Source organism: Capra hircus, chromosome 11 (assembly GCF_001704415.2).
Source record: "Capra hircus breed San Clemente chromosome 11, ASM170441v1, whole genome shotgun sequence".
Lineage (NCBI taxonomy): Eukaryota > Metazoa > Chordata > Mammalia > Artiodactyla > Bovidae > Capra > Capra hircus.
Window position 1 is genome coordinate 15324142 of NC_030818.1, and position 26624 is coordinate 15350765.

General features: G+C 45.2%; 1 protein-coding gene across 4 annotated transcripts in view; it reads left to right on the forward strand.

Annotated features, from left to right (window-relative positions):
* LTBP1 (latent transforming growth factor beta binding protein 1) overlaps positions 247 to 26624 on the forward strand; it is a 456133-nt gene continuing 429755 nt past the window's right edge. For 2 of the 4 annotated variants that reach the window (XM_018055104.1, XM_018055103.1), the window contains exons 1-2: positions 247 to 896; positions 1945 to 2015. In XM_018055104.1, the coding sequence (XP_017910593.1) occupies positions 430 to 896; positions 1945 to 2015 (538 nt within the window). In that variant the 5' untranslated portion in view covers positions 247 to 429. The remainder of the gene's footprint in view (positions 897 to 1944; positions 2016 to 26624) is intronic. The other 2 variants (XM_018055102.1, XM_018055105.1) reach the window with 2 other exon arrangements.

Genomic DNA, 26624 nt, shown 5'->3' on the forward strand with positions numbered 1-26624 from the left:
TTCAGATCTGACACTCGGTTCCACGGCGAGAGAAACTTTTTAAAGACTTTGCAGCCGGGGCTGCCGCTGAGCGTCCCGCGCGCTCACACCGCCCTCGCCCACTCTCGCCGGGTCCCGGGCGGGCGCCCCTTGAGCCCGCCGCTGGGCGAGCAGACCCTCACCTTGCGCGGCCCGCGCCCCTCGCCCCTCCCCTCCCGACCCCGCGCTCCCCACCCCCACCCCGCCCCCTCCTCCCCGCCGCTTTCGGCTGGGGTCTGGGGCTGCTCAGCCGCCCGCGGAACTTCCTCTCTTGCAAACCGAGTGTTCCTCCTCCCCGCCTTTCCCGGGCTCCCGGCCGTCCTCCGGGGGATCCTGAGCGCGCGTGAGCGGCCGCACCGAGCCAGCGGCACGGCCGGGGGCGGGGGCCAGGGGCGCCGGCTGGGGCCCGCGATGGCGGGGGCCTGGCTCAGGTGGGGGCTCCTGCTGTGGGCAGGGCTGCTGGCCTCATCGGCGCACGGCCGGGTGCGGAGGATCACGTACGTGGTGCGCCAGGGCCCCGGCCTGGCGGCGGGCGCCTTGCCCCTGGGCGGGCCCCCGCGCCCGCGGACCTTCAACGTCGCTCTCAACGCCAGGTACAGCCGCAGCTCGGCCGGCGCCGGGGCCCCCTCGGAGCGGACTCGGCGCACCAGCCCGCCCGGCGGCGCGGCCCTGCAGGGGCTCCGGCCGCCACCGCCGCCGCCGGAGCCGGCGCGTCCCGGGGGCCCCGGCGGGCCGCTCCACCCCAAGCCCGGCGGACACCCGGCGGCCGCCCCGTTCGCCAAACAGGGCAGGCAAGCGATGCGCTCCAAGGTGCCGCAGGAGACTCAGAGCGGCGGGGGCTCGAGGCTGCAGGTTCACCAGAAGCAGCAGCTGCAGGGGTAAGCCCATACGCCCTCTCCCTCCTTCCTCGCGCGCGCTATCCGCGCGCGGACACGCGGGGTCCGGCCCCGCGGTGACCGCGGGTATCGTCTGCCTTGGGTCGGCTGTCTCCTCCCCGCCCACCTCTGCCTTCCTTCCCGGGAGTGCGGCTGAAAGAGCGGAGTGCGGGGAAGCAGGGGAACTCGAAGCATAAAAACTCCGATCACATTGTTACTGAGCTGCGGGTAAACACAAAAGGCATTTCTGCCTGGGGCGTAACCTACTGTGCACGAACCAAACTACTCCTAGAAGATGGGCGTAAACATGAAGTCACTACAGCTTAATCCCTCATCATCAATTAAACTTCCCTTTGCAACTCAGTTTAATTTTTTTTTTTGAGCTAGTGGAAAAAAAAAGTTTGGAGGAGGGCTGCCTATAAAGATCCAGCCTCTGTTCTGTAATCTAGAATTTTCAGCATCCTAGTAATTGTGGGCTTGGCTTCCCTGCACCTGTGGGGTCTGCTTTCCCTGGACGGGGATGTTTTAGCATTGACAAGAATTTCAGTTCAATGGTTTCTGTTATTGGGCTTTCCTAAACATCCTCCCTGCCCCCATCCCCATTAATCATAGGTTGAGGGTGTGGAGGGAAACTTGTTTTGCTTTTTTTTTTTTTTTCCCCTTCAGGGGTGATTCCAGGCGTTGTGATCTCACCTCTGTTTGGACGCCTCTCTCTGAAACTCAGATTCAATTTAAAATGTGGGCACAGATAATATACAAAATACAATTGGCTTTACTTTACTTTTGTAAGAAAACCGTTAGTTTGGACCTTGTTCTCCTGTCTAGTTCCAGGTTGTGCAGGTTTTGATTCTCCCATCCTGCTCTGATCTCCTGTCCTTACCCTTCTACTTGGGCAGCTTTGGGTTGGGCTTCCTGAGTACCTGTTAGGACTCTCTGGAAGCTAGAGGAAGGTGGAAGCAGGAGGCTGGGCTTGCTGGAGTGCCCTGGAGGCTTGGGTTCTCTGGAAGAGAGTGTTGCTGCTGCTGGACTCAGGGCTCTTGCTTTGTTTCAGGGTCAATGTCTGTGGTGGGCAGTGCTGTCATGGCTGGAGTAAGGCCCCTGGCTCCCAGAGGTGCACCAAACGTAAGTGTCCCTGTTCCTATCTACCCTGCACAGGAAGCCATGTGGGTCAGCCCACATGGGGGTGGGGATCACATAGAGGGCATCTGAAGATGCTAATGCTGCCCTGAGGAAGTTGATATCTGCAGTGCAGCCCACCCAGTTATCTGCAGCCTCATCACCACCCAAGAAGGGCGGGGCCAAAGTAATGATGGTATCCATACCAGTTCATTGGATACAGCTGTGCCTTGCATCCAAGATTCCCCTGCACTCAACCTCTGTTACACCCACGGGGGGCTAGGAAGAAAATTCTCACTGGAGGTGTGCAGTATGGCAGAACCAGTACAATTAACTTAAACGTGGATATCGACCAATGAAAGACATTCTTTAAGTTGATGGCAGGAGGGAAATGGTAAGTAGGAGGCCCTGCTCTGGAATCAGTAGTGTTAAAGCTTTCTGACAATGGCAATCACATCTGCCATCCTCGAGGTCGGTTCCCAGGAGGTAACCACTCCACTGTTCATAAGAACTGACAGGTGGGTTTTCCTGCGGGGCTTCTCAAACTAATACGCATGCTTAGCAGTGTTTTGAAATGTGTTAATGATGCATATAGATTTGAGAACATCAGAAACTATTTCCCCTCTGCGTTGTGAAAGTTTCAATATAGTTTGAGACTACTCTTGACAAGTTGATTCTGTCTGGTGCTAATTGGAAATAAAGAAATCTTATTTCCATTCAGAAAAAGTTAAGCATTCTTAGGTGTTCTCTGCACAGAGCTTGAACCATAAACATGTGGATTAGAATCGTCCAAAATTTTAGTTGCTTACTAGTATTCAGTGTAATAAATCAAATCAAGCAATTTGTCTTGTATATGGTTTGGATTTCAAAATACTGGTGAATAAATTAAAAAAATTTTCCTATTACAGTTATTCTGGTGAACTTGTTGAAAGGTGCCTTCAGTCCCTGAAAGAAATAGGATTTTGGCATAGTGACTTTAGTTTTGTAAAGAGCGATGTCCAGACGGGTTATGGTTTGGCTGTGATCAAGGAGTAGTGGCAGACATGAACTCACTAATCAGCCTCCTCATTATGGAACTCAAACCGCTAGATCAGAAATAGTCAGGGTTGTAGGCATTTTAGATTAACTCATAATCCTTCACTTCTTCTTATATTACACTTGACAATAGTGCACCAGTATTTTCCTGAGTTTACAATTGCTTGGGTCAAATTACACGTCCTCTCCTCCCTTCAGTAACTCTGGCTCAAAACCTGATATGATATGGTTTGCCTGTTACATGGAGACAGCCCATCCATGGCAGCACTACTGCTATGTAAAGTGGGGTATTGCTCGTAAGCAGTGAAAATAGAGAGCATTCTTTTATAGGTCATGGGTGAGTGCTCCTTGACGCCTGTTAGAGAGAATATGTTAAGACTTTCAAAGAAGTTTCCGTGGTAAACTATTCAGCTGAGTGCCCTCTCTGAAAAGATAATAGTAATACCCCATTCTTAAGCTGTCTGGGGATTTGGTGATCCAAAGATGCTCTGGAAGGAGAGTATCCTTGTATTGAGGAATCACTTTATGCTTCCTGCTTCTCCAGATGAGGGGGCAAGGGCATGAGTTGTGCCTAGGTTTAGCCAGAGTTGCCCTCTGATGACCCAGAAAAAGATAAGGCTGCAAAAGGCTACCAGTCAGAAGCTGCTGCTGCTGCTAAGCCACTTCAGTCGTGTCCGACTCTGTGCAACCCCATAGATGGCAGCCCACCAGCCTTCCCCGTCCCTGGGATTCTCCAGCCAAGAACACTGGAATGGGTTGCCATTTTCTTCTCCACTGCATGAAAGTGAAGTCGCTCAGTCATGTCTGACTCTTAGTGACCCCATGGACTGCAGCCTACAAGGCCCCTCCATCCATGGGATTTTCCAGGCAAGAGTACTGGAGTGGGTTGCCATTACCTTCTCTGACCAGTCAGAAGAGTTAGGGTTGAATAGTTACCACCTGCAGCATTCCAGAGGATGTTACACCATTGGTTTAGTCTCATAATACCTATTACAAACGCTTCGGGCTTTTGGTTCAAGTTATCCTTCCAGCTGCTAGAAGGTAGCCCTTGGACAGCACCGGGATTTAAGTAATCAGTGCAACATTAGCCTTCCAGTACTGCCCAATCTGACAAATTAATTCAGGCCCCAAGGCTGGAAGCTTAAATCACAACTCCTTTCAAGAATAACTGTGTTTTTAAAAATGATGTTGTGTTAGGTCAGTGCTCATTCCAAGTACTATATCTGCTTGATGGTAAGTTTCAGTGGGGGACTTGTGTTTGTCTGGCAGAGCCAGAGATGAGGGAGCCTTTTGCCTTCACGTGGGAAAACCAGGGTTATCACCGATGCAGTCAAACCTGTGTCCATGGCTGAACAGTGTGACACTGGGAAAGACCCCTGGCCTTGGGTTCAGGAAACTTGAGTTTAAATTCTCAAGCCTTCACTAGCTGTGTGGCCTTGGGGAAATCATTTGACCTCTGTGACCCTTATATTTTCCTGTCGTGAAAAGACTGTGCTAAAGACTTGACTATTGGGACTTCCCAGGTGGTCCAGTGGTTAAGACTCCATGTTTCCCCTGCCAAGGCTGGGGGTTTGATCCCTGGTCAAGAAACTAAAATCTCACAGGCAGTGAGGCCAAAGGAAAAAAAAAGTTGACTATTTTGCAGGATTGTTGCTGGTATGAAGGTGAGAGAGAATTATAGGTTTGAAAGCCTTGATGAAACCAGAAGGATTGTTAGAGTTTATTATTGAATTCAAGCCAAGTAAACCTTGTCTCATTTATCTATTATTCAGTTTTCTTTTTTTCCATATGAATGTGTGTGCGTGTGTGGCAAGTTGTTTCAGTCGTATCTGAGTCTTTGTGACTCTTTGGACAGTAGCCTACCAGGCTCCTCAGTCCACGGGATTTTCTAGGCAAGAATATAGGAGTCGGGTTGCCATGCCCTCCTCCAGGGGATCTTCTTGACCCATGGCTCCTGTGTCTCCTGGATTGCAGGCGAATTCTTTATCCACTGAGCCATCAGGGAAGCCCCTTCCATATGTGTTTCCCCAGCTATTGTCGTCAACTTCTTTTCAAAGAATGTACATGTGGATCCCTTTTTATAGTGCATTTTTAAAGTGGTTTAGGGTTGGGGGAGGGGGAAATACAGAGATACTATGGTCAAGGAGTACAAAGTTTTAGTCCCTTAGATGAATAAATTCTGAAGATCTAATGTATAGTAGTGTGACTGTAGTTAACAATAGTGTATTATAAACTTGTAATTTCCTCAGAGTGTTCCCACCACACACAAAAAATGTCAACTGTGTGGTGAGGGTTATGTTCATTAGCTTGGTTGTGATCTTTATTTTATAGTGTGTGCATATATTAAAACATCATCATATACCCTAAATATATACAATTTTAATTTATCAATTATGCCTCAATGTAGATGAATTTAAAAAAAAGGAAGAGATGAAAAAGCCAATCACTTCCATACTGCCTGGCTTTGATTACTGATAAAAAAGAAATTAAGTAAATTGGATTGTTCTGTAGCGCAGAATGATTTATTTTATTTTATTTATTTATTTTTTCAACTTTTTGCTAGTAAAAAGTTTTGTAGTTTTATTTTGATTTTTTTAAAATTTAAATTTATTTATTTTAATTGGAGGCTAATTACTTTACAATATTGTATTGGTTTTGCCATACATCAACATGAATCTGCCATGGGTGTACACATGTTCCCCGTCCTGAACCCCCCTCCCACCTCCCTCCCCATACCATCCCTCTGGGTCATCCCAGTGCACCAGCCCCGAGCATCCTGTCTCATGCATGGAACCTGGACTGGCGATTTGTTTCACATATGATAATTTACATGTTTCAATTCCATTCTCCCAAATCATCCCACCCTCGCCCTCTCCCACAGAGTCCGAAAGACTGTTCTATACATCTGTGTCTCTTTTGCTGTCTCGCATACAGGGTTATCGTTACCATCTTTCTAAATTCCATATATATGCATTAGTATACTGTATTGGTGTTTGTCTTTCTGGCTCACTTCACTTTGTATAATAGGCTCCAGTTTCATCCACCTCATTAGAACTGATTCAAATATATTCTTTTTAATGGCCGAGTAATATTCCACTGTGTATGTGTACCACAGCTTTCTTATCCATTCGTCTGCTGATGGACATCTAGGTTGCTTCCATGTCCTGGCTTTAAAAGGAACTTTAAAAAGAACTTTAAAAGGAACTAAATATTTGATTATTTGTTATCTCTAGTTATCTTGGTGTAAAGCTTGCTGTTTAGATGGAAAATACTCCCCTAGTTCAGTTCAGTTCAGTCGCTCAGTTGTGTCCGACCCTTTGCGACCCCATGAATCGCAGCACGCCCGGCCTCCCTGTCCATCACCAACTCCCGGAGTTCACTCAGACTCACGTCCATCGAGTCAGTGATGCCATCCAGCCATCTCATCCTCTGTCGTCCCCTTCTCCTCCTGCCCCCAATCCCTCCCAGCATCAGAGTCTTTTCCAATGAGTCAACTCTTCGCATGAGGTGGCCAAAGTACTGGAGTTTCAGCTTTAGCATCATTCCTTCCAAAGAAGGCATTCATAAATTGAATGGAAAAAATTCTGATACCGGTTTTTGTGACTACAACTACTTTGGTAAATACTAGTGAAATTTAGGTTGCAAAAGAAATTGGTTTGTGGTCTCTTTCCCCTCTCACTTCCTTATTATGCTGAGACTGAACAAGTACACTTGGGTATGGTTTGTTACACTTACAAATACCAAAGGCAGTGGCACATCAACATCAATTTTCCTGTTAAGATAGTAGTCATCATATAATTAACACACTGTTGTAAAATAACTATACTTCAAATAAAAAGGCGTCCTCATACAGTGTGTATACAATTTGAATGTGCACATTAACGCCGAGGATGCTAATTGTCAATTCTATTATGAGTATAATTGAAAGGATTTAATTGAAGAATTTTAAATTTGTAGAGGCTGTTTTCCAGTTGATACAAAAAAATGTTTCTGCGTAGGAGATGAGATATGTTTATGTTGTTCAGTTTGCTTAATCTTGTGAGGAAAAGGAGGTGCCCCTTTGAGGCAGACTGGATTGATTTTAGCTGATTGAGACTGAATTTAAACGGGCCACGGACAAATGCTTCTGCAGACTGAAGATTTAGCGAATCTGAAATTGCCAGTCAGAGAGATGTGAAACAAGTAGCCGCGGACCCACACTGGCAGAGAACGGTTGTGGGTGTCCACAAGGGCGGCCCTGAGGGCTTTGCCACCCAGTCTCGGTGTAGAGATGCCTTATTGCATATTAATGCTGCTCTTGCAAACGCCCTTTGTGTATGGGTCTCTAGGACTTGAAATCCCAGCACGAGACATGGCATTTTAGTTATTAACATGGAGTGACTAGGGCTTCCCAGGTGGTGCTAGTGGTAAAGAACCCGCCTGCCACTGCAGGAGACACAAGACATGGCGGTCTGAGCCTTGGGTTGGGAAGATCCCCTGGAGGAGAACATGGCAACCCACTCCAGTATTCTTGCCTGGAGAATCCCCATGAAGAGAGAAGCCTGGTGGGCTACAGTCCTTGGGGTCACAAAAGAGTCAGACAGGACTGAAGTGACTGAGCATGCACACGTGCATGGAGTGACTGCTAAGAGTGATGTCCATTTTGGGCAAAGAAGATGGCACTGCACCTTTTTCTTTCCAAGGGGTTCACATTTATTGGGAGGGTTTTAACAGGTTTTTTTTTTTTCTTTCCCCATTTTTGCATTTTTTTTTCCCTCTGCCTAAATGGAACCCACCCCCTGCTGGTTGTTCCAATCTTTTTGTCCCCCTCTCAGTGTAGGTGCAGGCCAGAGAGAAACCCTGCCAGTGGGCTTGGCTTTAAAGAGGAGACCGGACTTGGGAACAGACAACACAAAAGAAGAAAGGCGAGATGAGAGTGAGGCCGGGTTGGCAGAATGAGGTGGACTGAACAGGAAAGACAGCAGATCTGAATCCAAAGCTGGTGCCTGGCACAGGGCAGGCCCTGCCTAAATGCATGGATGGTTCTTTCATTTATGTAATGGGTATCTGTTGAGCTTTTACCATGTGCCAGGGTCTATGAATAGAGGAGAAATGCAGCCAGCTGTAGGGCGCGCAGAGTCTGTTTTTACTCACTTAACTCATGGCACATCAAATGACTTGTTCTCTCCTTAGCAAGAAACAGAAAATCGATATTCCGTTGCTTTTCCACTGGCATTCAGCCCACAGTGCTTTGGAGGAAAAAAAAAAGCCAACTCTAGACATTTTCCTTAATTATATACAGAAGAGGCAGAGTCACGCATGCCCTGATGCCTGGAGCTGTGGGCATCGAGGGCATCGTCCATGAGTGTGTGGAACCACCCATGAGTGTGCAGTGTGGCTGGAGTACCAGGTGATGGAGAGGCTCCTGCGCCTCTTGGCTCGGCATTGTGCTGGCTAAGCGCGGGAGTCGGGCCTGGAGTGATCACACATTTTTTGTCAGCCTGCTATGGCCATTGACAGCTGCCTTGCTGGTAGATCTGCCGTGAGGTTTACTGTGGCAGCTGCTGGGAGGGCGGCCCCGGCCCCAGTGCAAGGAGCAGGGGCCCAAGGGTTGGCTGGAAAAATCTTGTCGTGCGGCACAGACAGCCCGGCAAAGGGAGAAGGACCCAGAGGTCAAGTTCACACTGGGTCAAATATGTGTTCTCAGCACTGGTTAAAACAAACATTTAGGAACCATAAATTCTGGGCTGCGATCATACTTAAACCTTCGTGGCGAAGCCCTGAAGCCCCCCGGGCCAGCCTGTGCACCCCGTCTCTGCCTGGCAGGCGTTAGGGAACTGTTTCTCTGTCCAGTGAACCCTGGGCCCTTCGGAAGCCTGACTTGTTGAAAGGACCTTTGGCCACCGCAGGAGTTTGCTGTTTCTGACCCTATTATTTGTTGTCTTGGATATTCCAAACAGACTCAAACATGTTTGGGAGCTCGAATTCAGTTTTCCTAAAATGCAGATTTTGCTTCCAAGTGCTTCCGAGTGATGAGCAGGGTGAAGTGCAAGGGCGGTGTTGCCACTCTGGCAACAGGGAGCAAAATCAGAGCAGAAACTGAAGATCTGCGGATGAGAGAGGGCCATTTGTGCACATTTGTGCAGTGCTTTGGAGCCTGCAGAGGGCATTCCATTTCTTTTACTTAAAAAAAAGAAAGAAACGCTTCATGAATTTGCGTTTTATGCTTGTGCAGGGATCATCCTTATCTTTGTGTCTTTTTAGTGTTGGTATATGTGCTGCCAAGCACTGGAGAGCATTCCTTGACCTCCACACCCGTGGGGGTGTAGGCCAGGCAGGCATGATTTATTACCCCTGTTTAAGTAGGGGGCAGGGCCCAGCCCCCACCCAGCTCTATGGCTCTTGGTTTGTTGTTCTTTCTGCTGCTTCCTGGACAGCCCGATGCTGAAACCTCTCTCCTGAGGTCTTGGTCTTCAGCTCCCATGACAGCCCTCCCTGCCTTGGATGGACTTTCCCTGCCAGAGCTCACTGTGAATTCCCTAGCCCATAACAAAGTACCGCCAACAGGGTGGCTTACAACAACAGGAATGAGAGCTCTGGAGGTTGGAGGTCCGAAATCAAGATGTCAGAAGGGCTGATTGCTTGTGAAGGTGTGAGGGAAGATCTCTTCCAGGCCTTTCTCCCTGGCTAGCAGAAGGCTGTCTTCTCATTGTGTTTCTTCACCTCATTTTCCTTTAGTCTATGCATGTCTAACTTGAGGTCCAAGTTGCCCCTTTTTATAAGGACACCAATCATATCAGATTAGAGCTCACCTCAATGACCTTGTTTGGATGTGATCACCTCTGTAAAGACCCTAGCTCTAGATAAGGTCACAAGGAGTTGGACACTACTGAGTGATTGAGCACCACTGGATAAGGTTACATACTCAGGTACTAGGGATCAGGACTCTAGTTCTTTGTGGGGGGAATCATTCAACTCAGTTGAATCCACAGATGCTCTGCACCTGGGCTTGGGAAGTGGGCTACTTAGAGCCCTGGGCCATCCCCGAGGCACTTGGGGATTCCCTTGCAGTGACCTGAGGGTGGGTGGGTAGAGGCTCAGTTGGGACCCTCCCCCTCAGTCTGACTGTGGATCGAATGTGCCTTCTTCCCTAGTGCAGAAGCTTGGGCTGCTCCAGGGAGCAGGCAATGTAAGGAATTGGCCACTGTTGATTTTGGTTACACCTCTGGCCTTTTCCACTTGGTCTGCTTTAAAGAGATTCTGCATATAGGGTTATTACACCCAGTTTTTCTTTAGTTAGTTGAATGATAAATACATGAAAAAAATGATTTATTTTTGGCTGTGCTAGGTCTGCATTGCTGCATGCGAGGTTTCTCTAGTTGCAATGAGTGGAGGCTACTGTCTTGCTGCAGTGTGCTGGCTTCTCATCTTGGTCGCTTCTCTTGTGGCGGAGCCCAGGCTCTAGGTTCAAGAGCTTCAATAGTTGCGGTGCACGGGCTCAGCAGTTTTGGCTCATGGGCAGGCTCTAGAGCGCAGGCTCACTAGTTGTGGCACAAGGGTGTAGTTGCCACGAGCCATGTGGGATCTTCCCGGGCCAGGAATGGAAGCCATGGCAGGCAGATTCTTAACCACTGGACCACCAGGGAAGTCCCAATACATGTATTTTTATAAGAATTGGAAATTTGCAAAAATTGTTAATGATAAAAAATTGTTAATGGTGGTTAAATAAAGTGGTTTTAAAAAAGATTTAAACACTTTGGAACATGTTGGGTGCTTTATTTCTACTAAGTGTTTTATTTTTAATTATAACATATTTTAAATACACAAAAATGCAGACAATAATACATCCAGCCCTGCTCATTGGGCTCATGTTTTTAAAACCTCCCTGACGTGGTAATTAAGCACAATGATTTATGGATAAGGGAGAGACGAAGGTCTTATCTTGCCTTCACTGCATGTTTTACTAATGATGTTTCCTGTCTTCCTAGTGGAGAGAAAACAGTACATAATTTGTTGATGTGACACAAACTGGTTGTTTTGGTACTTGTGGAAAAATACAGAGCTGTGTTTGTATACGCTTTTGTGCACCTATTTGCCTAGCTTATTATTAAGGGTGAACATTTCATGTAGGCACAGTCCATTGGGCAGTGAGCATGTGTGTGCACACTGTCATTTAGACCCGAGACAACATGAAGAAAATGCTGTCTGTTACTCCCCATCATACCCACCTTTTTGCCTTCCTCCTCTTTCCCTCCTTACTAGGCCAGAGTTTTACTTGCCCTGAACTAGAGGTGGTGGAGTTCCTTGGTTACAAGTTCAGTCTTTGGAGCTAGAATATAAGGCACCTAACTTGATGTTAACACTTTGCCAACACATCCTCACTCTGATCTTGGACTTGACCTTGCCCCTCATGGGCACCCCAGCCTTTTACACACCCCTCTTGGTGTTTCGCAGATGCCCTTTTCTTCTGGAGGCCCTGTTCTTCTGTTCTTCTTCTCTCTTCCCCTTTTCTGGAGCACTCTGATTGCACTCTTACTTCGCTCTGGGTATGGCTGGACCAGGTGGGAGAGGCATCTTCCCCCACCATCCACGTGGACCTCCTGGGAAGCAGGATTTTTTATATCATTTTAAGTACCCAGGCTCCCTTCCTTGCTGTAGGACATATGCTAACTGAATTGAGTAGAATTGAATTGAACACGTATCTCTGATTTTGCTGTGTTGTAAATACTCTCCTCTAAATACTACATAAAGAATTCCACTTCCTTTTCTGTCTCCTCTCACCTTTGGGTGGTAATTCCCCTTTGGTTTTCTTTCCACTATATATTTCTGTGTGTTTATCCCTTGCCCGACAGACACTGCTTATTATGACAGCTTTTCAAGGGCACACCACCTTATTCCATTTCCTCTTGCTTCTCTGAAGGCTACCCTGGCATGGCCCAAACTGTAAGACAGCTTTTCCTTTCTCACTGCCAATTTTAGAATCTTTCTGCTCAACATCATCTGATAGAAATTTGGGACTAAGTATAATGAATGTTGTATGATTTTCCCTGTAATTTTAGATCCCCAAATACTGCTCTTGGCCAACTACACTAGTCCCTGTGGTTTTTTCACTCCACCACATTTGAGTAATATTGTTGGCACGGACCTAAGTAAACAGTTTGTGAAATGTTGTGTTTTGTAAATTAGGAGATGGATGGGCTGGTTTTTTAATACATGCTCTTGGTTCTGCTCAACCAGAGGAAGGATGAGTTTGGTCAGTGGATGGGAAGACAAATTGGAGGGAGGTGTTTTTAACTGAAGTTGATGTGGTTGATTTACTCATCAATTATTTAGAGGTGAGAACTAAATGGTTGAAGAGGAACCTTCAGAGGTATTTTGGTAATGAATCAAAGAAGCATCTTTACAGAGGCTAGAAGATGTAACCAGCAAAAAACCGCTGGAGGAAAAGAAGATAATAAAATAAGGAAAATATAATAATAAGGACCCTTTATCTTTGTAGACTTTAAAATGTTTGTATAAGATTACAAAACAATTCCAATCTCCCTTTCAGTCTTGCAGGAACTTCAGTTTATTTTTGTTACTGCTGCTGCTGCTGCTAAGTCGCTTCAGTCGTGTCCGACTCTGTGCGACCCCAGAGACGGCAGCCCACCAGGCCTGCCGTCCCTGGGATTCTCCAGGCAAGAACACTGGAGTGGGTTGCCATTTTATTGTTACTATTATAAAGTAAAAGTAGAATTGCCATCCTTTCACTGATATGTGTTTTATCTTAACACCATCTCAAGTGGACAGTTAACAATTAGCATCTTCAAAATATTTCATTATAAAAGCTATTTAAATCGGCTCAGAGGTACCACCTCACCTTGATGAATCATTTGCTACAGTTGTTCAAGAGTAGGAGGGAATGATGCTGAAGCTGAAACTCCAGTACTTTGGCCACCTCATGCAAAGAGTTGACTCATTGGAAAAGACTCTGATGCTGGGAGGGATTGGGGGCAGGAGGAGAAGGGGACAACAGAGGATGAGATGGCTGGATGGCATCACGGACTTGATGGATGTGAGTCTGAGTGAACTCCGGGAGTTGGTGCTGGACAGGGAGGCCTGGCGTGCTGTGATTCATGGGGTCGCAAAGAGTCAGACACGACTGAGTGACGGAACTGAACTGAGGGGCACTTTTGACTCTGCCACTGACTGTGTAATTTAAAGTAGATCAGTGACCTAACTCTTCTGAGATTTTTTTCAACCTGGATGAATGAAACGAATGGGCAGAGGGATCATTCATCACCCAGCCTAATTCAGGTCATTCTTGTGAATATCAGGCATACAAATCCTGCATACAAATCCTCTTCTGTCTTACCCTTTTCCACATTGTATCACAGCTGCACGTGTGCGTGTGTGGCTGTGTGCTTCTCAGCTGGAATGTGAGCTCCATCTGTGAGGGAAGGGATCATACCATAACTGTCTTTTTATCCTCAGGACCTAGTAAGTACATGGAGTTTCAGGGAAGGAAGGATGGGATGGAATGTTTGAATGAATGAATGAATGAATTATTCATCTGTTATACTTTCACTCAGTCCCTGTGTGCTAGTTAATGCCTCACAGAAGGTATTAAGTACAAAGAAGGAAAAAAACTAGGGCAGTAGGTTCAAGAGTGGTGGGGGCTGGGAGAGGGGTGGAGTAAGGAAAGGTCTCTATAAGGAAATGACTTATGAGACCTGTGTGGTATGAAAGGGTGTGGAGGAAGGGCTTTTTCAGCCAAGAGAATAGCTAACACAAAGGCCTTGGGCTGGGAATAGGCCTGACCCTGTACAGGACTCCAGACGTGAGTTTTGCTGGGTTGTCAGTGAGAGCTAGAGTAATAGGTGGTAAGGGAGACAGGGCTGGAGCCCCAGTCAGGTCTTATGGAAAACCATAAATAGGGAAGTTACAGATAGAAGTGGATTTTATTGCTAAGGAATAAACACAGTATAGGATTTGGTATTTTTCATCACTAGTTAGAAAGCATGGAAAAAGAATTTTGTTGACCTTTGTTAAAAAAGACTGAAGTATAGTTGATTTACAATGTTGTATCAGTTCCTCGTATACAGCAAAGTGATTCAGAGATACACACATCCATTCTTTTTCATAGTGGTTTATTCCAGGATGTCAAATATAATGCCTTGTGCTATACAATAGAACGTTGCTGTTCATTTTCTATATAGTAGTTTGTATCTGCTAATCCCAACTCCTAATTTACCCCTCCCCACCCCTTTTCCCCTTTGTTAATCATAAGTTTGTTTCCTATGTCTGTGAGTCTGTTTCTGGCTTGTAAATAAGTTCATTTGTATTAACATATTTATTTCCACATATAAATACTATCGTATGATACTTGTCTTTATCTGTCTGACTTTCTTCATTTAGTATGAAGTGCAGTTTCCAGGCCCGTCCATGCTGTCATCTATTGATGGACATTTAGGCTGTTTCTGTGTCTTGCCTATTGCAGATTGTGTTGCTTTGAACACTGGGCTTCATGTATCTTTTTGAATTATCGTTTTCTCTAGATATATGCCCAGGAGTGGAATTGCTAGGTCATATGGCCACTCTATTTTTAGTTTTTAAGGAAACCTCCATACTGTTTTCCATGGCTGCACCAATTCACATTCCGACAGCCGACGGTGGGGGATGTTTCCCTTTTCTCTTCACCCTCTCCAGCATTTGCTATTTATAGACTTTTTAATGATGGACATTCTGACCAGTGTGAGGTGGTACTTCACTGTAGTTTTGATTTGCATGTCTCTAATAATTATTGATGTTGCGTATCTCTTCATGTGCCTATTGACTGTATGTCTATTTTGGAGGAATATCTAGGTCTTCTGCCTATTTCTTGATTGGGTGGTGGTGGTTCTGTTACTGAGTTTGTGTGAACTGTTTGTATATTTTGGAAGTTAAGTCCTGATTGGTCACATTGTTTGCAAATATTTTTGCCCATTCCATGACTGTCTTTTCATTTTGTTTACGCTGTGCAAAAGCTTGTCAGTTTAATTAGGTCCCATTTCTTTACTTTTGCTTTTATTTCTGTTGCCTTGGGAGACTGACCTAAGAAAACATTGCTAGGTCAGAGAATGTTTTACTTACGTTGTTTTCTAGGAGTTTTCATGTCGTGTCATATTTAAGCCATTTTGAATTATTTTTGTTTATGGTGTGAGGGAGTGTTCTAACTTCATTGATTAACATGTGGGTGTCCAGCTTTCCCACCACCACTTGCTGAAGAGACTGTCTTTTCTCCATTGTATATTTTTGCCTCCTTTGTTGAAGATTAACTGATGGGGTGACTGGGTGTGTGGGTTTATTTCTGGGCTGTCTTCAGTTCCATTGACTGATATGTCAGTTTGGGGCCAATATCACACAGTTTTGATTACTATAGTTTTGTAGCATTGTCTGAAGTCTGGGAGGGTTGTGCCTCTAGCTTTGTTCTCTTTCCTCAGGATTACTTTGGCAATTCTGGGTCTTTTATGGTTTCATATAAGCTGTAGGATTATTTGTTCTAGTTCTATGAAAAATGTCATGGGTATTTTATAGGAATTAATGCAATTGAATGTGTAGATTGCTTTGACAGTGTGGCCATATTGATGATGTTACATCTTCCAATCCAAGAGTATGGGATATGTTTCCATTTCTTTAAATGATTTGAGTTTCCTTTATCAGAGTTTCATAGTTTTCAACATGCAAGTCTTTTACCTCCTTGATCACGTTTTTTTCTTAATGTGCTTTTAAAAGAGATTATTTTTTTTACTTTCCCTTTCTGATATTTTATTGTTAGTATAAAGAAATACAGCAGATTCAATCATTAATTGAAAAGTAGGGTTTTAAATAGAAATTTTAATCCCCTTTATTGCTAATTTGTATTGATGGGAAAAGCGGCGTATGGAAGAGTGAAGTACCCAAGGTCACACCCAAATTATGGTCACAGTCCAACCGCCTGCATTGTACCCAGATCTCCAGACCGGCCCCGTGCCGCCTGAGCTTCCATGCCTCAGCCAAGCTCTGCCAGAAGATAACACGCTCACCAGAGCCATGAGGCTGAGACTTAGGATGAAAGTTTGAGTATCCAAAAAAAAAAAAAAAAAAGGCTCTGGTATGTTAACTGCTGTGTTAACAATTAGGGAGATCTTCATGTGATACTAAATAAAAAATAAAATGTTAAATCCTTCAAAAAGTTTAAAGGTAAAAATCCCAATCTTGTATTGTAGGAAATTCACAGAGAGTGGTTAGGATGTATTAAAGTCAGAGTGTAAAATTTTAGCATTGCATTTGAATTCTGTTCTTCAGTGCCCCTTCTCCCCTCAATCTATCATACAGATTTTGGGGTGAAACTGAAGTAGGTACAAAGGCAACCTGGGTGATTTTGTTCCTATTTGTAAATGAGGTTAATGGCACACATTGGCTACATCTCCCATTTTGTAAGTGAAGATCAAATAAAATGAGGTTCATGAACATACTGCACAAAAGAGCCCTATAAGTATAAGGTGATGTTAAAGTGATTTCTGTTTTGTGAAAATTTTTCAATTGTTAGTGAAAATTGTTTCCTGTAATGTGTTGGTATAATTCTTATCTTGAAAGTGAGAAGGCTTAATGTATTTCTTAAGTTTTGGGGGATCGCAGAGCTTGTGTATCACGTCTTTACATTGATCATCTGTTTACCAATGATTTATAGTCTCTGGGGGGCAACTCCTAAAAGTTGGCTTGAAAACAGGCAAAAATACCTAAATCGCCACTTTACTACCCTTACCCACAACGCACAATTGATTTGTTTTATTCTCCTAAAGGTAGAGTGCAGGCAAAGACAACCCTTCTTTCACGAAAGCTCTGTTTCTTTCTTATTGTGATAATGAAAAGGTTGTGTTTTTAGTCCAGAGTTTCTCAGTAATCAGAGGTGAAATAATACAGATGATAAGTTAAATGACAGGCAGGGTCCCTATTTTTGATTTACTTTTTATCGGTTGGCCTCTGCAGCGTTTCTGCATATACAATAGACTCTCAGTTGCTTGATTAATAAGCATTACAAGTCACATTTGTTTTGAGGCAAAGACCAGCTGAAATTCATTTAACTCAGTGGCAATTGAGATTATGTTAGTAAGCCATTCCTTTTGTTAGGAGAGAATGTATATTATAGCAAACCTCCTGGATGAGGGTTTTTAATGCCCACTGTTGAATGTTTGAGAGCCTTTCTCTGGTACAGTTGCCCCATACCTTCCTGTAATAGTCTGCCTGAATGGCACGTCACAGACCTAGTGGTTCTCAAAGCGTGGTCCCTGGATCAGGGGCAGCAGCATCACCCAGGAACTTGCTAGAAAGGCAGACTCTCACGCCCTGTCCTGGACTCACTGAATTAGAAGCTCTGAGGTTGGGGCCCAGCACTCTTGTTTTAATGCACACTCCAGGGGGTGCCTATATAGCTGTGGTTTGAGAACCACTGTTCTGGCCAAACCCACTTCCACCTCCTCCCTTTCTGCGTCCCCGTCCCCTCCCTCCCGCACCCCTCCATGATCCTCCGTCACGCACCCTCTCCTTGATCGCCTATGGTGGGGAGGAGTCCAGGGAGATTGGCTCCTGTGGGCTCCAGGCCTTGGGGACTGGAAGCTTGGGTTTTCTCCTCTGCCCAAGGGCCTGGGGACATTCCTTCATCCCAGATGGGAACCTCGGACCCGAGCAGGCGCCGCCATGCACACGGCCACACAGTCTGTTCTGCACAGTCACCGAGGAGACTTGGAAAAGCCATTTTTGCCGCTCCGTGAATATGAGTTTTGTATCTTTGGGCCTTCCTAGTTCTCTTCTTCACTGTGGATGGTATTAAAATCACACTTCATACTCTTCAAAGCTACATTTATCAGCTTGGTGGGTACACAGGCCCCCTTTGCCTCACACCCCGCTGTGGAATGTGTAAGAAATGTGGGTTGTGGGAATGACTTTTTGATGAAATAGAAACAGACTCACAGATGTAGAAAACAAGCTTATGATTACCAAAGGGAAAGGGGGTGGGGAGGGACAGATTAAGAGTTTGGGATTAGCAGATACAAACTACTGTATATAAAATAGATAAACTTTTAAGTTCCACTATATAGCACAGGGAATTATAGTCAATATCTAGTAATAAACCATAGTGGGAAAGAATATGAAAAAATATATGTTCTCTATATGTTCTCTATATTATATTATACATAAGATAGATATACCTGAATCAGTTTGCTGTACACCAGAAAGGAACACCACATTGTAAATCAACTATACTCCAATAAAAAAAAGAAAGGCAGGTTGTAGGGCCCCATCCCGGACCTACCACAGTGGAGCCCCAGGGGGATCACCCGTGACTCTTGTTTTCACAAGTACCCAGCCAGCTGATCCACAAGGAAGCTTGAGGACCCTGGGTTTAAAGTGGGTCTACTGAAATAAAAGACGTCTCAGGCAAGGAATGATGTGAAAGGTATTAAAAAATTAATAAAAGGAATAGGAGCAAATGTGACATCTTGTTTTGGAGGCAGGTACTGCTTCTCGAGTCCAAGATAATTTAAAAGTGAAATGAAGAGCAAGCTCTAGTCCAGAACATGCCCTCAGCGTTGGCAGGGACAAAGCCTGCTTGTGTGGAGATGAGGAAGTTCAGATGGAGAAGGGACAAGTCAGTGCTGCTCGGCCATTCCTTGGGGTCCTGCTGACTCATTCCTGGAAGTTGCTGGAGGAATGCATCAGATCTTTGGAATTAGCCCAGTTAAGAATTTCAGCAGTGACACACACTTTTATGAGATGTGTGTTTAGGAAAGGAATTGCCTACCATAAAACCAGGAGCTTTTGTAGAAAAAGAATGAATACGGAGTTGATTTGCTTGTCCTGTGAAATAGGGACTGTTTTCCCCATCACGTGTCTTTTTTTCCTACAAAATAGTGGATGCAAAAATACTTTATCTGTGTACGGAAGGAAAATTATGTTTTTTAAAAAAATATCTGTTTCTTCTCCAAGTAGAAATACTTTTTTTCTGGGGCGGGGGTGGGGTATCTTATTTAAATTATCAGTTACTATGATAATAGTTACACCTGGTTAAAAGTAAGTATTTTGTCTTTTCTTCCCAATGGAAACGTAGTTATTTCCAAAAACCCATATGTTACTTTTGATCAAAGCATCCAGAAGTTTAAATGTTATGTGGACAAGGCTGCAGTACTGGAAAATGGTGCTCAAATTTTGAAAAGACCCAAATTTGAAGAATGGCTTAAAATATGGATTAAAACAATTAGTTCTCATTCCTTCAGTCTCAGTATGGGTAAACACTTTACAAAGAAAACCAAAAAAAAAACCAAAAACCAAAAACCAAAAAACTGCTAACATTTTAATAGCTGAGTTATCTCTCTGTAAATGTCCCTAGAGACCTATACCTTACACTTGCTTGGCCTTCTATTTTAATTCACTAAACTTTTAATAAAGTACTATATAGAAGGCAATGTACAGATGGCTAAGACCCTGCTCTGTGGAGCCGACAGCCCAGTGGAGGAGGCTGAGATGATGATAACACCGGGAGTGTGGCTGTACACCGTAAGGTAGCCCCTGATGGGTGACTGCCTTGTATAATTCCCTGCTCTTGAGTGTGGGAAGAACCTGTGACTTGCTTCAGGTCAGTACAATACGTCAAAAGTGATAGAATGTCCTTTCCTTGGTTAGGTTATGTGTGACTCTGTCTTGGTGGGCTGGAGTGAGAGACTTCCTGCTGGCTTGGAAAAAGTGGGCTGCCCTCTAGGGCTTGTGGCTTGCCTATGCAGAGGACCATGGGGCGGGAAGCTTGGGCTGTCCTTAGCTGGTAACCAGTATGAAGCTGGGACGCTCAGTCTGACAGCCACAAGGAAATGAAGTCTGCCAACAACCTGAATGATCTTGGAAGTAGATTCTTTCCCTCTTGAACCTCAGATGAGACTGCAGCCCCACTGACACCTTGATTATAGCCTTGTGAAACCCTGAAGCAGAAGAGCTGGTTGATTTGTGCTCAGACTGCTCACTTACAGAAGCTGTGAGATAATAAATGGATATGGTTCTTAGCTTTTGAAACACTGATGCTTTGTTAGGCACAATAAGGACGAATGTGCAGATGCCAGAAGAGCAGCCCAGCCCCAAGGCTCATTCATTCATCAAAGGAGCACCAAGTGAACACGTACCGTGTGCCATTCACTTTCCAGTACTAGAAATGCTAACATGGGTGAAGCATGGTTGTACCTTCAAGTAGCTCCCAGTCTGGAGTTAGTGACGCTTTGAAGGAAGGACCTTGCTCTTCTTTGGCGAGATATTCGAATAGGAACTGTTTGAAATGGCTTTTGAGGATAGAATTTGGACTTGGGGAGTCTGGTGGGAAAACTCTCATTCCATTAATGGATGGTGCTGACTTTATAGTTTGGCTGGAAAAGGGGTTCTCCCGTTGGGAGGGTTTGGATTTGCTTTACCACAAGTCTTATTAAAGAGGAAGAATCTACCATTGCAGCAGATGGATAAGGCATCCTTGTAGATTGAAGGGGTAAGCCCTATGGCCAAAGTGGACAGCATTCAATGTTACTTTAAGAACAATAAAATTACAAATCGTGAGGGCTCGGAAACATCCTCTGATAATCCTTTCATTCCAGTCCTATGTGGATCGCAGAGTTATAAAGCTGGATTGTCAAAATAGTCCTGGGTAATTTTCTTCTAAGCCATTTGTCGTATGGTGTGTTTTTTCTTATTGAGGGGGACTTGTGGGTAATGAAGACAACAGCTTACATTTGGTATGTTTTTAGCTTTTAACCGAGGACTCTCAGGTGAGGTCCTCCAAGGACCCTTTGCAGATGCTGTTTACAGAAGGTACTGCCATGCTAGAAGGTGGTGTCAGTGACAGGGTGGCCCCACCCGCAGCTCTGAGATCCTCAGTTCCTAGAGCACCAGTATGCATCTTTTGTCTAGTGTGTACCTGGACAAGCACAAGACTGCCAGCTTCTGCTTTTTTCCCGTGATCATCTCATTCTGCTGCTGATACGATGAGTGCTTTTGGCCGTCTCTTTTCAGATCTGAATACATTTCAGGTTCCCCTTTCATCTCTCCTGATGCGTTCTCATCACTCAACTTGGTGGTAAAACACGTGGCTTTGAAGGGCTTCTCTGATCTTGTGTGACCTTGTGGAATCTTCATTCCTGATGGTTTTCTAAAACAGGGGAGCAATTTCTCTGGCATACTTTAGCTCAGCAGCATCTGTGGAGTGGGCTTGGCAGGGGTCCTGCAGGCGGGTCTGGGGACATTGAGGGGTGAGAATCGGGATATTAGGGATGGATTCGCCCTGTCTAAACCTCTAGGGGGCACATCTTTGTTTCTTCTGGAAACCACAAAGAAGATCCAAGTTATTTTTTCCACCCCTTCTTTATCTGGCTTCTGATCAGCTTTTTCCACTTCCCACACCTCTAAGCTTCTCTGTCTATTCCTGAAGGAAGACCATAGGTCATGTGAAGCTTTCTAAGGGTATTTCTTCTGTCAGTTGCAGGGGCTAGAAGGTTTCTTGTATCTTTCCTGTGCCTAGTACATGGTAGATACTCAAAAATATTTTTGAATGAATGAATGAATCTCTGACCCTGTTGACACAATTAAGTTTTATAAGCATAGAAGATTGAATTTGATTCTTTCATGTTTCTTAGGGAAGTCTAGACTCTCAGCTGCCAGGGTAATGGATCATCTAGGACTTTTGGGAAGATGTTGGTGAGGATGTAAATTGACTGGAGGGTGATGCAGAGGAAGCTAGAGTCAAGCGGAGTGGGTGTCTGCAGGTACGGTGGGAGATGGGGGTGAACTTTGAGGCAGAGTTAAGCAGGACCCTGTGATTGTTAAGTGGAAGTTACATAGACTAGCTGAAGGAAGAGAGGCTGTTTTTTGTTTTTTGTTTTAGCCAGGTAACTTGGAAGCCTAAGGTTGATGCTGATTTTAGGTCTCACTGGATCTGAGGAATTGATGAGCTACTTTATCTGCAGGGCTCAGGGCAAAATGAAAATGTGGGAACCCTTGTTAAAACACATTTACCTCTAGGGGTAGGTTACGTGTTAGCTGTTGTTAATTTCCGAGCAAGAATAGTAATAACCAGGAGTAAGTTCTGCCCTTTACCATTTGGGGAGCTGCTTTCTGGATCCAACGCTTACTGTGCACACTGATACTTTGTACCTCTGCAGTTTGCAAAGGTTTCAGGCCAATTAATTTTTGGTCTTTTGTGTCTGCTGGGAATTATCATGATCTCTGGGTGTTCTGCCAGCCTGGAGTGCTTCTAGAACTCACATTTAAATTTCAACCCAGTGATGACTATTTTTATCAGATCTATGGAGACAAAGTATAGAGGAGATTAAACTTTTTTTTTTTTTAGTGTAAGTTTAGCTTGAGTAACTTTTCCATAAAATTCTAATGGAGTTCCATTTAAAGAATTTCAATTAGAAACACATGGTGTGAGTTTCCCAAAGCTTAACACTGTTGGTTTGGAGTCATATTATTCTTTACTATTTGCTTGTATTGTTTACATGAAGACTGGTGTCTGGGTCACTAACCACATTTTCGTGAATTTGGATGCTTTTCTTCTAGGTTTCCTGAATACCTTCTTTGATGACTGTTTTATAATCTGCTAAATAAATGAATGTGTGTGGGGGAGCGATCTTCAGATTACCTCGTCTGATTCATAGCACAGTCCTGCAAAGCAGCTGTGTGGCGAGAAGTCCCACATTTCATTAGTCATTTTTATGACTCAGTTTGGTATTGGGATTCTACCTACCTGTCTGTGCAGCGTTTTCATCTGAGACAAATTAACTGAGCTTTTGGGTGCCACATAAAGGAAGGTGCGTGTCAGAGCTTTCCATGAAGAAATTAGTCACTTTAACTGTAAGGTGGTCAAGGAGCGTCCTTTCTCTTGGGAAGCCCTGGCGTTTGTTCGTTGCTCATGGTGGACAGTCCATCACTCACACATAAACAGTTTACTCTGAAGGATTATAATAGCTACTACCTCTGGCTCCAAGTTGGATTGTGCAGTTAATAAAGATGGCTATAGCAGATTTCTGAGAGTGTGATGACAAAACTTTGACTTGAGAAGAAGAGAGTGCTTATTTTCTTTTGCTTGAATTTGTTCCTCATTTTGCTTTTTATCTCCCATCACAGAACTTGTTGTTTAAAGTTATAGAACAAAATATGATCTCATATTTGCTTATCTTTCTTTTTAAATATTTGCCCACATAAATACCTGTAACTATAGAGAATTTATAGGTGGCGTTAGTGGTAAAGAACCCGCCTGCCAATGCAGGAGACATAAGAGACTTGGGTTCGATCCCTGCGTCGGGAAGATCCCCTGGAGGAGGAAATGACAAACCACTCCAGTATTCTCGCCTGGAGAATCCCACAGACAGAGGAGCCAGATAGACTACAGTCCATGGGGTTGCAAAGAGTCAGACATGACTGAAGTGACTTAGCACACACATGGAGAATTTAAGTCACCTTGAAGTATCTAAATATTAAGCTGGCTTTTGGTGGCTTTGGAAAGTATATAAAAGTCACACGTAGATTTTCATGTTAAAAATAAGGGTTTGGGATCAGAGGATGAACTCACTGACTGCTTTGACTTGTTTTTAATTGTTGCACAACTTCAGTGACACATTGATGCTTGGCAGAATGGCATGGGATAGGGTTTCAGGAACTGTTTTCAGTTGTGGTACATACAGAAAACGCCTGTCATCTTCAGTGGGTGTGCTGACAGCAGGAAGGGGGTGGCTGAAATCCTATTTGAAAACAATCTAGGAAATCATTTGAAAATGATCAGCCATCTATGCTATCCCCACTCCAGTCCAGGAATCCTCCAGGCACCTCTGCCCCAAGACACTTAGCCGCTGCTTGAATCCTTCTAGAGACACGAAGCTCACTTCTTCATGACCAGCTTTTTATTTTTCTTTAACATTTATTTGTGAAAAATTAAATTGACTTTGTAGAGCTTAAATATGCTTACATACTTTTCATTCATTTCCTAATATCGGTAGTCTTAAATAATTTTCATTTAAATAATGAAATTTTCATTCATGTCCTAATACTGGTAGTCACTACTTGTAGGTGACAAAAGGAGTCCTCAGGGGCATAAGGAGGAAGATGATGTGTGATTTCTGATTCTTGCGTTTTCTCAGCGTGCTTCTCTTTGATAGCATCTTACAACAGTTGGCCAATTCAGCAAGTATTTGTTGAGCATCAGTTATACACGAGACCATCTCAGTGCTAGGGTGGAAGTTGTGGGGACACAAAGATGAGTTGGTTCTTGCCACCCAAGAGTATGCTGCAGTGTGAAATGGATTGGAAAAGCACATGGATTAGTTTAAGAGGGAAGCCAAGGGCCATGGGATCCAAAGGAGAGAGATCTGTATCAAACGCAGTGCATTCGAGAAATTGCCGAGCAACACACGGAGGGAGGTGAGTTCGGTGGGTAGAATGCTTCTGCAGGCTGAGACTGGGAGAAGGGCATTCTTGGCAGAGAGAACAGGGGGTGGAGGCATGAGTTGTGTCCATAAGGTGGGGGTTTACTCAGTTTACAGAATGCTTGTGGAGGAGGTTAAAAAGAAAGGGTTAGTCGCTCAGTTGTGTCTGACTCTTTGCGACCCCATGGACTGTAGCCCACCAGGCTCCTCTGTCCATGGAATTCTCCAGGCAAGAATATTGGAGTGGGTCGTCATTTCCTTCTCCAGGGGATCTTCCCAACCCAGGGATCAAACCTGGGTCTCCTACACTGCAGGCAGATTCTTTACTGTCTGAGCCACCTGGGAAACCCTGTGGAGGAAGGGCAGGTGGAAGGGCCACGTGATAGGCTCTGAGAGGCGGATTCCACCCCTGCTCCCCAGTCATTTGTCCAGGAGAGCCACGGTTCCACGGGATTGGAATACAGGTGTTGTCACGGAGCCTCAGCTTCCTGGTCCGAAAGTATAGATCCATGCATATTGTAAGGATTGCAGGGTGAGTGAGTGAAAAACCCAGTGCCATGACCAGCAGGAAGCAGAGGCTTGACAAACAACAGTTGTTATGTTCTTGTGTTTGATATGTTCAGAGAGCCTGGGAGGGGCAGGAGCCAATCCTGCTGTGGGGATGCAGGGCGATTTATGAAAGTGAAAGAAAGTGAAGTCGCTCAGTCGTGTCCGACTCTTTGCGATCCCACGGACTGTAGCCCACCAGGCTCTTCTGTCCATGGGATTCTCCAGGCAAGAGTACTGGAGTGGGTTGCCATTTCCTTCTCCAGGGGATATTCCCAACCCAGGGACTGAACCCAGGTCTCCCACATTGCAGGCAGATGCTTTAACCTCTGAGCCACCAGCTCAAATAATAGGGCGATTTATAGAGGAAAACAATCCACTTCAGAGGTGGAGCTCTAGGAAAGAAAGGAGGGTGTATATACGCCAGTGGTGGCAGTGGGAATGGAAAAGAGGGCCAGGGACATTGATCAAGGAGATAGAGTTGGGTTTAATGTTTGGGGCAGGAGAGAGAGGGGAGAGAGGTCACCTCGTGTTTTGGGGGAAGGAGAGGAAATAAGGGGAGCCAGTATTGGGTGTGTGGGAGCTGGCACCCTCCAGGCAGGGCTGTGGAGGTGGGAGGTGCTGCTAGGGGAGGTTCACTGTGGACAGGGGAGCGTGCTGGGCACGGGCAGGCGGGTGGGAGCCCAATTGCAGGGGCGCGCAAGCCAGCTTTGGATGTGCTGCAGGAGAAGCCAGAACTGAAAAGGGGCTCATTTAAAAGCAAAGAAAGGTTTGAACTCAAGAGACACAGTGAAAGCAAGATTGACTGAGACAGCCTGACAAATGATTCCCAGTGTCTTAGTGTTCTCAGGGAAAAAAACCCAACACAATCACCAGATTGTTTTTATGTACACACTCACACACACACACTCACTCACACTCATATATACAAGTACAAACCAAACACCCATCTATTATTTAGGTCTGTTTCCCCAGAAAAACCCTTCAGGAAATCCTCTGCTCACCCGGAGAATGTGTCTATATTTAGGAGACTTTCAGAGAAAGCCTATTGTTCAGTCTGAGTGTGCAGGGGAGTTGCTAAGAGTCTGCAGGAGCATCCATCACACGTCTGTGCTGAGTGGGCAGTGGCTGCCTTTTTCGTACTGTGGAAGACCGTGGTGAGGGAAAACCCAACCCAGGCGTTTGTGAGTGCCCCTTTCTGGCACTGTGAGCCCAGGAAACCCAAGGGGATGATGCTGGGGGCACATGGGACTGCCTGGCCTGACCCTTTGTGTAGGAGGTGAGGAAGCCAAGGCCTGGAGCGCTGTGGCCCGTCCAGAGTCACACAGCTCGGTGGAGGCAGAGCCTGCGGCTGGATGCTGGGTGTTCCTGCTGCCTGAAGGGGTGCATTCATCCCAGGCCAGGACGTCTGGGCTGCATTCACAGCGACGGTCCAGACAGAAGGGGTCTTCACCTAGGAGTACGCGTGTGTGTCATTCAGGGCGCAGCCAGCTACAGAGGTTAGAGCTGGATTGTGGGAAAGGCCAACCCGAGTGATTATTACAATGCTCTCATAGTTAGAACTTTCTAGTAAGCATCCCACAGAGGAAGGTGCTAAAGTGTGAAG